At 37.5% G+C, this 14,859-nt stretch overlaps 1 protein-coding gene across 1 annotated transcript in view; it reads left to right on the top strand.

Moving 5' to 3' along the window:
• The first annotated feature begins 4,928 nt into the window (after nucleotides 1–4,928).
• eif4e1b (eukaryotic translation initiation factor 4E family member 1B) overlaps nucleotides 4,929–14,859 on the top strand; it is a 20,522-nt gene continuing 10,591 nt past the window's right edge. The window contains exons 1-3 of the mRNA XM_016244458.1: nucleotides 4,929–4,985; nucleotides 5,209–5,300; nucleotides 5,793–5,888. Of these exons, the coding sequence (XP_016099944.1) occupies nucleotides 4,959–4,985; nucleotides 5,209–5,300; nucleotides 5,793–5,888 (215 nt within the window). The 5' untranslated portion in view covers nucleotides 4,929–4,958. The remainder of the gene's footprint in view (nucleotides 4,986–5,208; nucleotides 5,301–5,792; nucleotides 5,889–14,859) is intronic.

The following is a 14,859-nucleotide window of genomic DNA, read 5'->3' as shown; positions in this document are numbered from 1 at the left end:
CCACGATCTCCCACGAAACCGGCATCAGACACTCACCCTCAGAACTCAGATAAGAACCCTGGAATCATTCACTCTGTTGACTCTCACTTGCCTTAACCTAACCCATTCTACTCCTCCACATCCTGTACCAATAAACCCTCCTGTCTTTCACTTACCCGTTGTGTCTGGCCTTGCTTTATGACAGTATCCAGATCAGATGGTCACTGCAGTCACCCGGATCCAGTACGTATTCAGACCAGATGGTGGATCAGCACCTAGAAAGGACCTCTACAGCGGAGACCAGGACAACTAGATGAGCCCCAGAGACAGATCCCCTGTAAAGACCTTGTCTCAGACGACCACCGAGACAAGACCACAGGAACCAGATGAGTCCTCTGCACAATGTGACTTTGCTGCAGCCTGAAATTGAACTGCTGGTTTTGTCTGGTCAGAGGAGAACTGGCCCACCGACTGAGCCTGGTTTCTACCAAGGTTTTTTCTCCATTCTGTCACCGATGGAGTTTTGGTTCCTTGCCGCTGTCGCCTCTGGCTTGCTTAGTTGGGGACACTTCATTTCCAATGATATCATTGACATGATTGCAAATAAACTCCATCGGTGACAGAATGGAGAAAAAACCTTGGAAGAAACCAGGCTCAGTCGGGGGGCCAGTTCTCCTCTGACCAGACGAACCAGCAGTATAGAACAGACACACTATTTTCCTAATTATTGCTGTTCAGTTGCTTTGACACAATCTGTATTGTTAAAAGCGCTATATAAATAAAGGTGACTTGACTTGACTACATTTGAAAACAACGTTTTTATTTCAAAATACTCTCCATCCACACTACTGTTTTCAAGTGTTTTCCAGAAGTTTTTCAACCACACTGAAATGTCAGAATATGCTAAATTCAACTTACTCCTCTAAATTCAACAGACATAATACATTTCTCATGCTATTCTTCAAGCAGGATCATTTTATTTAGCAAAATGTCTCATTATTCACTTACATATCCAGGTCGAACTTAATCACCATTATATATTTGATCTGAAGGCCAATTCACACTGCACCAACACACTGCACAGACAAATGACAACAGATGCATTTGTCTGGTTTGGTCTGATCAGTGTGTAACCCCTGTCGGCATCGGTTGCCATTGGTCAGTATTTTTTTCCACCAACTGAACATGAAGAATCATTTTAAAGTAACGTCTGAGAAGTGGCATACTACACTCGGTCGGTTGTTGCCACTGGTCTGTGCAGTATGAATTGGCTTTAAAATGCAACAGCAACTGCGAGTAATTTTTTTGTCATCTTTGCAGGACTGTGATATAAAGAGTGTAGCTATAGCACATTTGTGTTTGATTAGGTTGGAGCAGAACTTTAGGAAGGTAGATCTCTAGGAACAGGGGTGGACACGCCTATACTGGACTATCCAGGGACTTTTGGCATACTCTTTTCAACATATTCTGCTTTGGGAAACTATTTAAAATGGACAGTATGCACAATAGGACACCGGGTAAATTTACATGAACAAATTTCGTTAACTTTCTTTGTGATGATTATCACAGGACCAGGGTTTAGGGAATCTGTCTGTAGCCTTGTGCTGGAGGTATTTATTGGTTATCTGGTGAAGCTAGGCTAAGCCTAGATGGGAGACTTTTTGGAAAAGTTAATAAACTCAGGTTTTGAGTTAGATTTTGATTTTGTTCTACACTAACATATTAATTGGACTTGAAATATTGGGCAAGCTAGCAATTTGATAGCATCTACAGTCTTTTCAAACAGATAAAGAGTGAGTGATTTACTACTGTCATGTCTGGTTTGGTTTCAATTCTGTTTTCCTTAGTTTCTAAGTATGTTATTGTTTATTTCTAGTTTTTTTTTGTTTTAGTTACATCTGTGTCTTGAGTTGTCACTTATTGTCTTTGTTATACAGAGCTGTTATATTTGCATATACATTTTGGATCACTGCAAACTCTTTCCTTCGCTTTTTGGATTACTATGATTTATTGGATTACCTTCTTTTGTTGATTAATAAAGACCTGCTGCATTTTGATCCCCACCTCAACTTTTCTTTGTCCTGCAACCGTTACATAACAGGCCGCAAGTAGTTATGTGACCCTGACTGACAATTAATATTGTATAAACTGTCATTTGATTGTATGGAGTAGGGAGTATTTAGAACTTTCATTTTCTTTCGTGTTTAATGAACTTGTTTCATAATCACAGGACCAGTGATGTATGAGACATTTGAGGAACCTGTCTGCGATATCTGTCTAATAAGTTACATCTGTGTTTTACTGAGTTATCTAAATGAACTTTTCCATGACATTCTAATTTATTGAGATGCACCTGTATATACAGCCCTCTGTTTGCCGAGTAGTTGACCATTGACTTGTTATATAGAGCTATTACGTTTGCATTTACCTTTTGGATTATTGCAAATCACTTTTTGGCTTACTTTTTGCTTATTAATAAAGACCTGTAGATCCTCGCCTCGACTTCTCCCTGTCATGCAACCGTTACATAACAGACCGCAGGTAGTTATATGACCCTGATTGACAATTAATGTAACTGGCATTTGGTTCATCTGATTTTTGCTCTTATTTATTGCATTCATTTTAGTTTTCTTTTCTTTTCTCCTCCATTTCACTGTAAACTCAAATATGCAAACTTAATTTTAGGGGTAGTAGGGGAAAATTAAATCATACAATTTAATTATAATTAACTTTGCTTCTTTTAAGCTGAATATACTTGTCTATACATTTACACTAACAAGTTTTGTCAGATTTCCTTGCAATGATGATCAGCTACAGAGAGGAGGTGCAACAACCTGTCCCTGAATGTGGACAAAACAAAAGTTGAGAAACCCTGGATACTCAATAGCTAGCTAGTAAACATCTATCAAAGTTAGCCGGCAGCTAGCTAGTTTGTTAATACACATATCATTAGGAAACCATGCATATAAGCTTGCTTATACTTAACAGGTACCAATATTAGCTCAGAAACATTACCTCTAGCAGGTAAATCACTCAATTCAAGGTGCCAGTTGACTGACCTGCTGGCCGATGTCCCAGAACGGAGGTCATGATGTCAAAATGAATTATTATGTTCCATCCACTGCTGCTTCTATTCATCTCTCTTTTATGGTCTCTGGACCCAGATGAAGGCCATGGTGGAGCAGAGAGAATGAGAAGCCAATGTAAAGCTGATGGGTCGAAGGGCCGAGATGAATTCCTGTGCTTGGAGGGTTGAGGTGGAGCAAGTCCCAGGCTGAGGCCATGACTCCAAAGACCACGGTGACTGGCTAGGACACTGTGGTCATGTCGGTGAAGCTGGGGGGCTGGGGAGGGTTGACTGAGCCAGGGAGTCAGACAGCCAGGCAGAACCAGTAAGGAGGAGACCAAGGATGCGAAAATCTGGACAAAAATATTTCAAGTCTGGTAGACTTTGGCTGTGCAAGGTCATGGTTTTTGTCTTGTTTATTAATTATTTATTAATGTAATGCAGGGATTCCTAAACTTTTGTTGTTGTTGTTGTCAGCCAACCTCCCTTAACCTAAATATTTACCTACCAAGTCCCCCTGGGATTTTAAGTTAATATTTCAATAACTTAACAATACATGTTCAGGTTCAGGTTCTCTGAAGTCGTTTAATGGTCACATGACATGCAGGCCAACACATAATATATCTCATCTTTTCAAGCTTGATTTTTCAGTGCTGGAATTCATTTTTTTATTTGCTGTTATACATTTGCGTTAAACATTTTTTAAATGTATTATCTAAAATGTAAAATATTTTATTGTATTATATTTTACAAATATATTAAAATATGTTTAATGACATATTTTAAAATATACCAGCTGTCACAATAAAAACCCCATTGACAAGTAGAAAACAAGAGTTCTCTGTATTCATATATTAACTATAACAATGTACATAAATCAAAAAAGGACTAATAAAGGACTGAACAAAAAGTCATTAACATCTTTTGAATTAATATTGTGTGACTATTGAATTGTGTCACATTTTAGAGTCCATTTCAAAAAGCGGGTGACAGAGACCTCTGGTGGTGAGATGAACATATTGCACTGGATGTCACAATAATGCAAAGACTTTGTGTGACCCTGCCTGTGAAACCCCAGCTAAAGTCTTTTTTTTGTGATTTACTGTTTTCTACATAAAATCCTCCTTCATAAACATGTAGAACATTCTGTGAAAATATAACCTTTATATCTTTATTGACCGAGTAAGGCCATGTCAAAGATTGAAATCATAGTGAAATGAATGGTTGAAATCAAACTTTGATGCTTGTTATCTCATAATTAGATTTTGAGACTTTAGCCTGGATTTCACAGACAGAGTCACAAATATCAAACCATCCCGTCACTGATTCTTAAGACAAGATGATACAAAACATGTCCTACAACTTGACCTGCCATTAGTTTTTATAACAGCAACATTTCTACTTTAAAAACCTAATCAGATGATCACTTAAATGTTCTAGTCATGAGTGTTTATCATGTTATGCTCAGATGAATCATTTCACATGACTTTCTCTTGATCTTATGCAAATGATGACATTATCACTCACTCTCCCAATATGTCATATAGATTCAAATACATAAAAATAAATGTATAAATTGTTTTAGACAGAAATGCATACAGTGCTGACCCAGAGTGAGTGGGGAGGGGGAAAAAACAGAAAGAGGGAAAATAGAATTTTGTCATTGATTTATAAATATGTATCCTGCTCCTACCACCATACCCAGTCAGGTTTGGAAAGCCATTAAACGGAGGGAAAAAAGTAAAAAAAATAAAAAGATTCGTTTTTATGTTATTTTGAAAGTTTGATAGTTTAATTTACAATAGTCAAAATAGTTATTTTCTTTAAAAATCATAATTTTAAAACATATCTCTGAAGTTATAAATGCAGGCGCTGGGCGGAAATAGTCGCTCTCGCGCGCTACAGGATTGACATGATGGCGTCGTGTGCTGTACAGCTGGTGAGCACGTCCTGTCCGAAATGTAATTAATGTACTCATTTCACAGTGCACACACGTGTCAGTCTAACAGCATTTGTTTTATTTTACCTGCAATAACTTATAAAATCTGCTGTTTGTTTAGTGAAGCGATATCACGACAAAAGTTTAACGGCGTCGAAGACGACGACGTGCGTTTCAATGGTGCGGTTGTGCCCCGCCAATCATTTCTTTTACATTTTACCAGATTGAAAAAGTAACGAGGAAGAAGGTTGAAAAACTGAAATTTGAAACAAACATTTTGAAGGGCCCTTATATGAAGCACCCTTTACAAAACAGGTGTGTTCAGACTACTAGCGTTTGAAAAATCGATTGAGTCGTTTCTGCATTCTCTACTGTGGTTACTCACCCTGCTCTTCTTCCTTGTCTGTTATTGTATCGTTTGTGTACTGTGTGTAGATGGGGTCTTTGGTTCTACAAGAATGATAAGAGCAAAATATAAAATCTGCTGTTTGTTTAGTGAAGCGATATCACGACAAAAGTTTAACGGCGTCGAAGACGACGACGTGCGTTTCAATGGTGCGGTTGTGCCCCGCCAATCATTTCTTTTACATTTTACCAGATTGAAAAAGTAACGAGGAAGAAGGTTGAAAAACTGAAATTTGAAACAAACATTTTGAAGGGCCCTTATATGAAGCACCCTTTACAAAACAGGTGTGTTCAGGCTACTAGCGTTTGAAAAATCGATTGAGTCGTTTCTGCATTCTCTACTGTGGTTACTCACCCTGCTCTTCCTTGTCTGTTATTGTATCGTTTGTGTACTGTGTGTAGATGGGGTCTTTGGTTCTACAAGAATGATAAGAGCAAAATGTGGCAAGACAATCTAAGGCTCATCACCAAGTTCGACACAGTTGAGGACTTCTGGGCGTAAGTTTAAGATCAGGTGTTTACCATTATCGTAATAAACTGGGGGGGATGGTTGTCCTGGGGCCTCATGTATAAAACTTTGTGTAGATTTCATCCTAAAACTGTACGTACGCACAAAAGATAGATCTGGCGTACGCACAAGTTTTTGGATTTATAAAACCACGCCAGAACCTGTGCAAAAATCCTTTTATAAATCCCTGTCAGCTGAAGATTTGTGCATACATGCGTCTCCTCTCCAAAATCACCATATATGGAGCTTACAACGCCTAGTTTTACTATGCATAACCTCATCTGCATATCATTTCCATGCATATTCCCATCCACTTGACACCATGTTTACCGTTAAAGGTACAAGACGGTAGGAAAATATGACATGCGGACTAAAAATGCTATTTGTACGGTACATTACATTGCTAAAAATCATTCACTGTCCTTGTCTTGTTTTCGAATAAATATATCAAAATTGATTAGGGCTGTCGTGATTCCTCGATTTTATTCGACGAAATCCTCGACTTCATTATGCTCGCGTCGACTAACCGGCAAAATACCGTAAGTGGCGAATTTCATGGACGAGAATCCATAAAACACATTATTAGACTGTTTCCCAAGGCTGCATGATATATTAAACCCATTTAAAAATTGTGAATTCACAAACGCTGTGATTTAATTAAATAATTATATGCGATGCAGTTCTAATACAGTATATGTGCTTTAATTATTTACATGCATGTAGGTGGGAAGTAGGGATGCTGAGGTGGCTGCAGCACCCCCTGTTTTCACATGGTTGCAAATGCAATGCCAAGTTTGTTCATTTAAATTTATTCAGTTTTAGCATTTAATTATTTGTAATGATCTCTGAAATGTAAATTGTAAGTGGGCTATAATAAACCCATGTTTATCTTTATAAACATGATTAATTTTACTTGTGATGTTTTCTATATGGGATGATTAGCCCAATCCTCATGAACACGTGACGCTGGCGCGTGGTATCAGACATGAACTATACAGAATGCGAACAAGATTAACTTTAATACAAGGAGATAATGGTGCAAAAGCGAATTTCAGATTTTTTTAAATGCCCATCCCAGCAAAAACGTTCCAAAATTGGCATCCAAACAACACCAGCCCCAGCACGAGCACCAACGTAAGTGAACAAGTACGTAAGTAAAGTATTGTCTTTTGTTGTTGTGGGCACGTCTACAGATTTCTTGCCATATGTCTGTTTCTTGCATCTCACGATTGTCGTGTATGAAATAATGTCTGTGTGCATGTGAATAAAACAACAAACTGGCAATTTATGTATAATCATTTGTAATTGTATATACATTGTTGTGATTAATTGTGGCTTGAACAATAATGTAGCTGTAAAAATAGTTGCCTGCTGAAATTGAAATGTATATACATCTTCATCATGACTAGATAGACACGGTGAGTTTGTCTTTACTATACACCTTAGATGTGATCCACCTCATAGTAACAATCCTGTCAGATCATCCATCCTTTGAGTGAGTGTGTAACGTTACAGGTCGGCCAATCTGGTTTCGTGGTTAAAGTTAACCTTTTCGACATGTTTCCCTGTTGTCGTTGCTCCGCAATAGCATGGACGTGATGTTGTCTGGGGGTTTGGCAAAGGCGGTGACTGTAGTTCTGACGTCAGCTTTTTACGGAAGTCACAACGGTTACTTAAAAATCACAGCTACTTTAAGCAGGCTGTGTATTTTACTGTGGACTAACTGTTTTGAAACTTATATGGTAGTTACATAGCACCTAGACCTCAGTTATCATGAAAAAAGCCAGGAAATTTCAGTTTTGACAATATGGGACCTTTAAACAAATCAAATGTTTTAGGATATTTTAATAGACTATATTAGAATCTGAAATGCAGTGTGTGTAAATAATTGTCTGGCGCGGCGTTACTGAGAAAATATAAAAAAAGAAACGTGCAAATCTTACCGTTTGCTTCGGATTCTATCCTTCAATCACAATGCTGTTTTCATAATGTTCTGAAGATCGCAGAAGTAGTCTGCCTTCACGCGAAATAAACACCTCCGTGCCGCCTTGGTTGTACAGTAGGCTAATATAATTGGACCTATTTAAACCATGCCAATGGACTGTTCGACCACCGAATCCAGTAATCAGAATCAGAATGAGCTTTATCGCCAGGTATGTTTACACATACGAGGAATTTGTTTTAGTGACAGAAGCTCCACAGTGCAACAGAATGACAGTGACAAGACAGGACATAGATAATAAAAAAAATAATATACAAAATAGACAATGTACAAAATAGCAAAAACACTGTAATATAGACAATTATGTATGTATAGGTATGATATGTGCAAATTTGAATAATCAGAATCAGAATGAGCTTTATCGCCAGGTATGTTTACACATACGAGGAATTTGTTTTAGTGACAGAAGCTCCACAGTGCAACAGAATGACAGTGACAAGACAGGACATAGATAATAAAAATAATAATATACAAAATAGACAATGTACAAAATAGCAAAAACACTATGTAATATAGACAATTATGTATGTATAGGTATGATATGTGCAAATTTGAAATGTAAAAAAAGTATGTGGGTTAAATAAATGTATAATAGTGTTGTGTTAACTTCAAAAACACTCCCAATCAGTGAGGTCGAAACAGGCTTGTAAATCCCGCTGTGCTTCATTAGTCTCTTTTTTCATCTTTTTACAGTCCTTAATAAAGGTTTAGATGATTATAGTTTCTGCCTGTAGGTCGGTATAAGATGAACCAAACAGTGATCAGCCCAAAGCTGCCCGTGGGACAGAGCGATATGCATTTTTTATTGTGGTGTAACAGTGTATTGTGTATATTATACACCACAACAGTATTGTGGTGTATAAAATAACTGTTGCTTCAAGAAGTTTTGTGTAGTATTTTCTTTACCCTTTTTTCTTTTCTTTTCCCAAAAACTGTCTAAAAAGGGTAATATTTTATGTATTTGGGGTCTGAGATGCGGGAACGGTGAAGAGAGAAAGGGCAAACATTTTGCATTTTAGGTCAGCATGGTTGTCTAATCAGCCAGTATTGTATTAAAACAGCCTGCATAGCACTTCATCTTTTATAACATGGGATATTGACCAAATATATTCAATCTTGATTTTTGTAAAATGTTGCAACAAGATGTTATTTTTTTTCTTTTACTTCTGGTGAAAAATTAGTTTTAGATGTGTATATAAGGTAATACAAATATATATTTTTAAATATCCTCAAGTAAATACAAAGGAGCATGTAAAGCAAATATCTTTAAAATAAATTCTGTGTGGAGCATGCCCCCGATCCACACAATGTTCTTGCCTTTTTCCCCCTTTCCTGTTTGCATCTCTGATTACAATTTATACATTGCGTAAACTACAACATTTTGGAAGTAATGCTTTCTGTAGGTAAGGGTTGGTGACCTAAGTGTCACAGCCAGACAGAGGACTGTAAGTTCATTACAGGCTAATGAAATTTATTCTGATTTATAGAATAGAGAGTGTTTGTAACTTTAACCTGGTATTTTGTATTTTCTCATGTATAATAGTTCTAACCATTTTAACACAAGCATGAAAATCATCACAAATTTGTTATTAGCGGTTTTCTACCACCTATTTTCTGTATTGCGAAGTAAACATGTAAAAGTTTATACAAGAATCTGTCCCCATTCCTGCGAGCATCTTCTTTAGCCTGATGGAGCTGTCTGAGTTTTGCAGTGAACCATGGTTTGTCGTTGTTGTAGGTTAAATAAGTCCTGGTTGGAATGCACATGTCTTCACAGAAACTGATATATGATGTTACAGTCTCTGTGAGCTCATCCAGATCGATGGCAGCAACTTCAAAAACACTCCCAATCAGTGAGGTCGAAACAGGCTTGTAAATCCCGCTGTGCTTCATTAGTCTCTTTTTTCATCTTTTTACAGTCCTTAATAAAGGTTTAGATGATTATAGTTTCTGCCTGTAGGTCGGTATAAGATGAACCAAACAGTGATCAGCCCAAAGCTGCCCGTGGGACAGAGCGATATGCATTTTTTATTGTGGTGTAACAGTGTATTGTGTATATTATACACTACAACAGTATTGTGGTGTATAAAATAACTGTTGCTTCAAGAAGTTTTGTGTAGTATTTTCTTTACCCTTTTTTCTTTTCTTTTCCCAAAAACTGTCTAAAAAGGGTAATATTTTATGTATTTGGGGTCTGAGATGCGGGAACGGTGAAGAGAGAAAGGGCAAACATTTTGCATTTTAGGTCAGCATGGTTGTCTAATCAGCCAGTATTGTATTAAAACAGCCTGCATAGCACTTCATCTTTTATAACATGGGATATTGACCAAATATATTCAATCTTGATTTTTGTAAAATGTTGCAACAAGATGTTATTTTTTTTCTTTTACTTCTGGTGAAAAATTAGTTTTAGATGTGTATATAAGGTAATACAAATATATATTTTTAAATATCCTCAAGTAAATACAAAGGAGCATGTAAAGCAAATATCTTTAAAATAAATTCTGTGTGGAGCATGCCCCCGATCCACACAATGTTCTTGCCTTTTTCCCCCTTTCCTGTTTGCATCTCTGATTACAATTTATACATTGCGTAAACTACAACATTTTGGAAGTAATGCTTTCTGTAGGTAAGGGTTGGTGACCTAAGTGTCACAGCCAGACAGAGGACTGTAAGTTCATTACAGGCTAATGAAATTTATTCTGATTTATAGAATAGAGAGTGTTTGTAACTTTAACCTGGTATTTTGTATTTTCTCATGTATAATAGTTCTAACCATTTTAACACAAGCATGAAAATCATCACAAATTTGTTATTAGCGGTTTTCTACCACCTATTTTCTGTATTGCGAAGTAAACATGTAAAAACATTTTCTTCAGTTATATTTGTTCATTTCAAAATAAACGTCCTAACCCCCACTTTGATTTTGCATATTTTAATGTTTACACTGTTCAAAATATAAGTTTCTATAGCATTCTATCATAAAACAGTGGTCAGATATTTAAAAGTTCAACAGTTCAAAAGTTGCTAGGCTAATGGAGCTCTCTGCAGGTTAATAGGTTCTTCTACTATTTAAATCTTTATTCAACCTTTATTATTACAATTAAAATGACTTTTTTTTTCTTTTCTTATTTCTGTGATATTTCTGTGATGGGGGCACAGATACTGCTACCTCAAGTCGTTTTAGCAATATTACTCAATTTACCTTTGTTTATTTTGCTGTTGTTATTTTATTTTTATTTACATTTTTGGTCCAATTATTATTGCTACATTATGTATTGTTATTTTTAGAGGTTTAGATTTAAAGGGGTCATATGATGTTGCTAAAAAGAACATTATTTTGTGTATTTGGTGTAATGAAATGTTTATGCGGTTTAAGGTTAAAAAACACATTTTCCACATACTGTACATTATTGTTTCTCCTCTATGCCCTGCCTTTCTGAAACACATCGATTTTTACAAAGCTCATCAGTCTGAAAAGCGAGGTGTGCTGTGATTGGCCAGCTATCCAGTGTGTTGTGATTGGCCGAATACCTCAAGCGTGAGACGGAAATGTTACGGCCCTTAACATACTGTGGTGCCGTGTACAGAACACCGGCTGGAGCAACGAGACAAAAACATGAAAACCCATTATAAACTAGGCATTTGTTTGAGACTTTAGTCTTTGCAACTTTACAGATCTTCTTTATGCAGCTTGTAACACTTCAAAGAGAAAGGAAAAATTGAAATCGCATCATATGACCCCTTTAAACAAAATTTCCATTCCTTGAAATGCAAATCAAGCTATGTTGTCTTCAGTCTATTTTTATTTACTTTTATTTACCTAGTGAACAGTCTAAAAAAAACTATTATTGCATCTGTGTGGAGAGTGTGTACTTTATGATCTTTTTGTCTGCCTGGATATCTAAGCAGCAGCGATATGAGATAATAAATGTTTACCATATATCAGTTTAAATCACAATCAGGAAAACTTTATTTCAGTTAAAGGGATAGTTCACCCAAAAATGAAAATTCTGTCATCATTTACTCACCCTCATGTCGTTCCAAACCTGTATGAGTTGCTTTCTTATGTTGAACATAGAAGATATTTTGAAGATTGGTAATCAGTTGGTGGTTGCCATTGACTTCCATAGTAGGGGAAAAAAATACCAACAATCTTCAAAATATCTTCTTTTGTGTTCAACATAAGAAAGCAACTCCTACAGGTTTGGAACGACATGAGGGTGAGTAAATGATGACAGAATTTTCATTGAGAATTTTTAAACTATCCCTTTAACTCTGTTGAAGAGATTGTTAACAGTTAAGCCAAATACAGTTTTGGAGTTTTTAGCAAAAATAAATGATAAAAACATGATATAATTCAGCCATAATATTTCGCACCATGAAAACAGCCACAGAAGCTGGAATAGCAGTAAACACAAACAAACAAATCACAGTAACGCAATATATGATTTTTGGCCAAATTATGCAGCCCCGCAAAGAAGCACAGCAGAGAAGATATTTTGAAGATTGGTAATCAGTTGGTGGTTGCCATTGACTTCCATAGTAGGGGAAAAAAATACCAACAATCTTCAAAATATCTTCTTTTGTGTTCAACATAAGAAAGCAACTCCTACAGGTTTGGAACGACATGAGGGTGAGTAAATGATGACAGAATTTTCATTGAGAATTTTTAAACTATCCCTTTAACTCTGTTGAAGAGATTTTTAACAGTTATATTTATTAATTTGTCTTTTTTATCATACAGTATAGCGACATAATATATAATGTACTTAATGTAATTAATGTACTGTGCATTTTAGAATCCTTTACAGAATACAAAATTAATGTTCCCTTTCATAGGAACTTTGAACTGCGTCCTCTAGGGGTCGCTATGGGGAACACCTCGTCGTGACCCTGTCTGAAGCATACATTGAAAAAAAACAAACTCGTTGGGCGGCGACAGCCATGACGTCACTACCGGTGCGACTATAGTATAAATGGGCACCGGGAGCTACACATCATTCTCTTCTTCGTCTTCACTGAATGTTTTGTTTGAAGCGTGCATTTCTGTGGTAAGAGTGATCTCTATTTATCTCATTATGGTGAGCACTAGCAAAGCATTTAAGGATGTGTGCATCCGTGTTGACGTTGTTTTACATCTGATGACACACACGATCTATGCGTTGTTTTGTTTGGGCAAAGAGCACGCACGCGATGTCTCCGAGGGGGCAATCGGCATGCACTGCGAGCGTTTTTTCCAATCAGTTTAAATCACAATCAGGAAAACTTTATTTCAGTTAAAGGGATAGTTCACCCAAAAATGAAAATTCTGTCATCATTTACTCACCCTCATGTCGTTCCAAACCTGTATGAGTTGCTTTCTTATGTTGAACATAGAAGATATTTTGAAGATTGGTAATCAGTTGGTGGTTGCCATTGACTTCCATAGTAGGGGAAAAAAATACCAACAATCTTCAAAATATCTTCTTTTGTGTTCAACATAAGAAAGCAACTCCTACAGGTTTGGAACGACATGAGGGTGAGTAAATGATGACAGAATTTTCATTGAGAATTTTTAAACTATCCCTTTAACTCTGTTGAAGAGATTGTTAACAGTTAAGCCAAATACAGTTTTGGAGTTTTTAGCAAAAATAAATGATAAAAACATGATATAATTCAGCCATAATATTTCGCACCATGAAAACAGCCACAGAAGCTGGAATAGCAGTAAACACAAACAAACAAATCACAGTAACGCAATATATGATTTTTGGCCAAATTATGCAGCCCCGCAAAGAAGCACAGCAGACCCTGAACTCTTAAGAATCACAGTTCCCTTTCATGGGAACTTCGAACTGCGTCCTCTAGGGGTCGCTATGGGGAACACCTCGTCGTGACCCTGTCTGAAGCATACATTGAAAAAAAACAAACTCGTTGGGCGGCGACAGCCATGACGTCACTACCGGTGCGACTATAGTATAAATGGGCACCGGGAGCTACACATCATTCTCTTCTTCGTCTTCACTGAATGTTTTGTTTGAAGCGTGCATTTCTGTGGTAAGAGTGATCTCTATTTATCTCATTATGGTGAGCACTAGCAAAGCATTTAAGGATGTGTGCATCCGTGTTGACGTTGTTTTACATCTGATGACACACACGATCTATGCGTTGTTTTGTTTGGGCAAAGAGCACGCACGCGATGTCTCCGAGGGGGCAATCGGCATGCACTGCGAGCGTTTTTTCCAAAGAAAAAAGCTCCACTCTCGTTTGTCTCTCTTTCTTCCCACAATCCAGGACCCGCCGCTGCTGAGGCACGGAAGGGAATGAGCTCGTGGGGATCGCAGGTGGATCTGGCCAATGAGTTTGAAGGGGGGTTTGCCTTTCGTGATCGTCGTGATTCAGGGGCCATTGCTGTACGGGGATCAGCGCAGCAAAAGCAGGAAATAGCTGAGGAGGGCAAAGAAGCTGAGGCTTCCCAATCCTCCTGCCCTGCGTATGATGAGCTTTTGGAAATTATGGATCGTGCTACGGCGAGGCTTTACTTGTCGTGAAGCGGGTGAAGAAAGTGACGTTGCGAAATATCTTTTCACCTTCCTAAATTCCCCTGTAACCACCATCTCTCCACCTGACCGAGGTTAGGTGGGAAATTTCCTGCATTATGGTCTCCTAAACTATTAGGTTTGGTTGGTTCTATGGGTTCATAGTGACCATCTTACTGATGGTCCGGTCTAGAGGCTTCCCCGGACAGAGCTCCGACGCGGGAACCATGGTGGGTGAGTATGATTCATGTCTTATATATGAATATGTGTATCTAATGAGACTGGTGATTGTGTGTATAACCCTTCTGCTAGTTTATTTGCAGTGTTTCCCGGGACCTGTGTGTTTCTGTCCCTTTCTAGGGTAGGTCCTCGATGGGCACCCCCTCTGCTGGGTTCAGAAACCGGGTGCTCGACTTGCAGTGCTTATTTCACTCGTCG

This window comes from Sinocyclocheilus grahami, unplaced genomic scaffold (genome assembly GCF_001515645.1).
Source record: "Sinocyclocheilus grahami isolate Dianchi unplaced genomic scaffold, SAMN03320097.WGS_v1.1 scaffold720.1, whole genome shotgun sequence".
Taxonomy (NCBI): Eukaryota; Metazoa; Chordata; class Actinopteri; order Cypriniformes; family Cyprinidae; genus Sinocyclocheilus; species Sinocyclocheilus grahami.
Note: the sequence above shows the minus strand (reverse complement) of the source record. Positions and strands in the feature narration are given on the sequence as shown.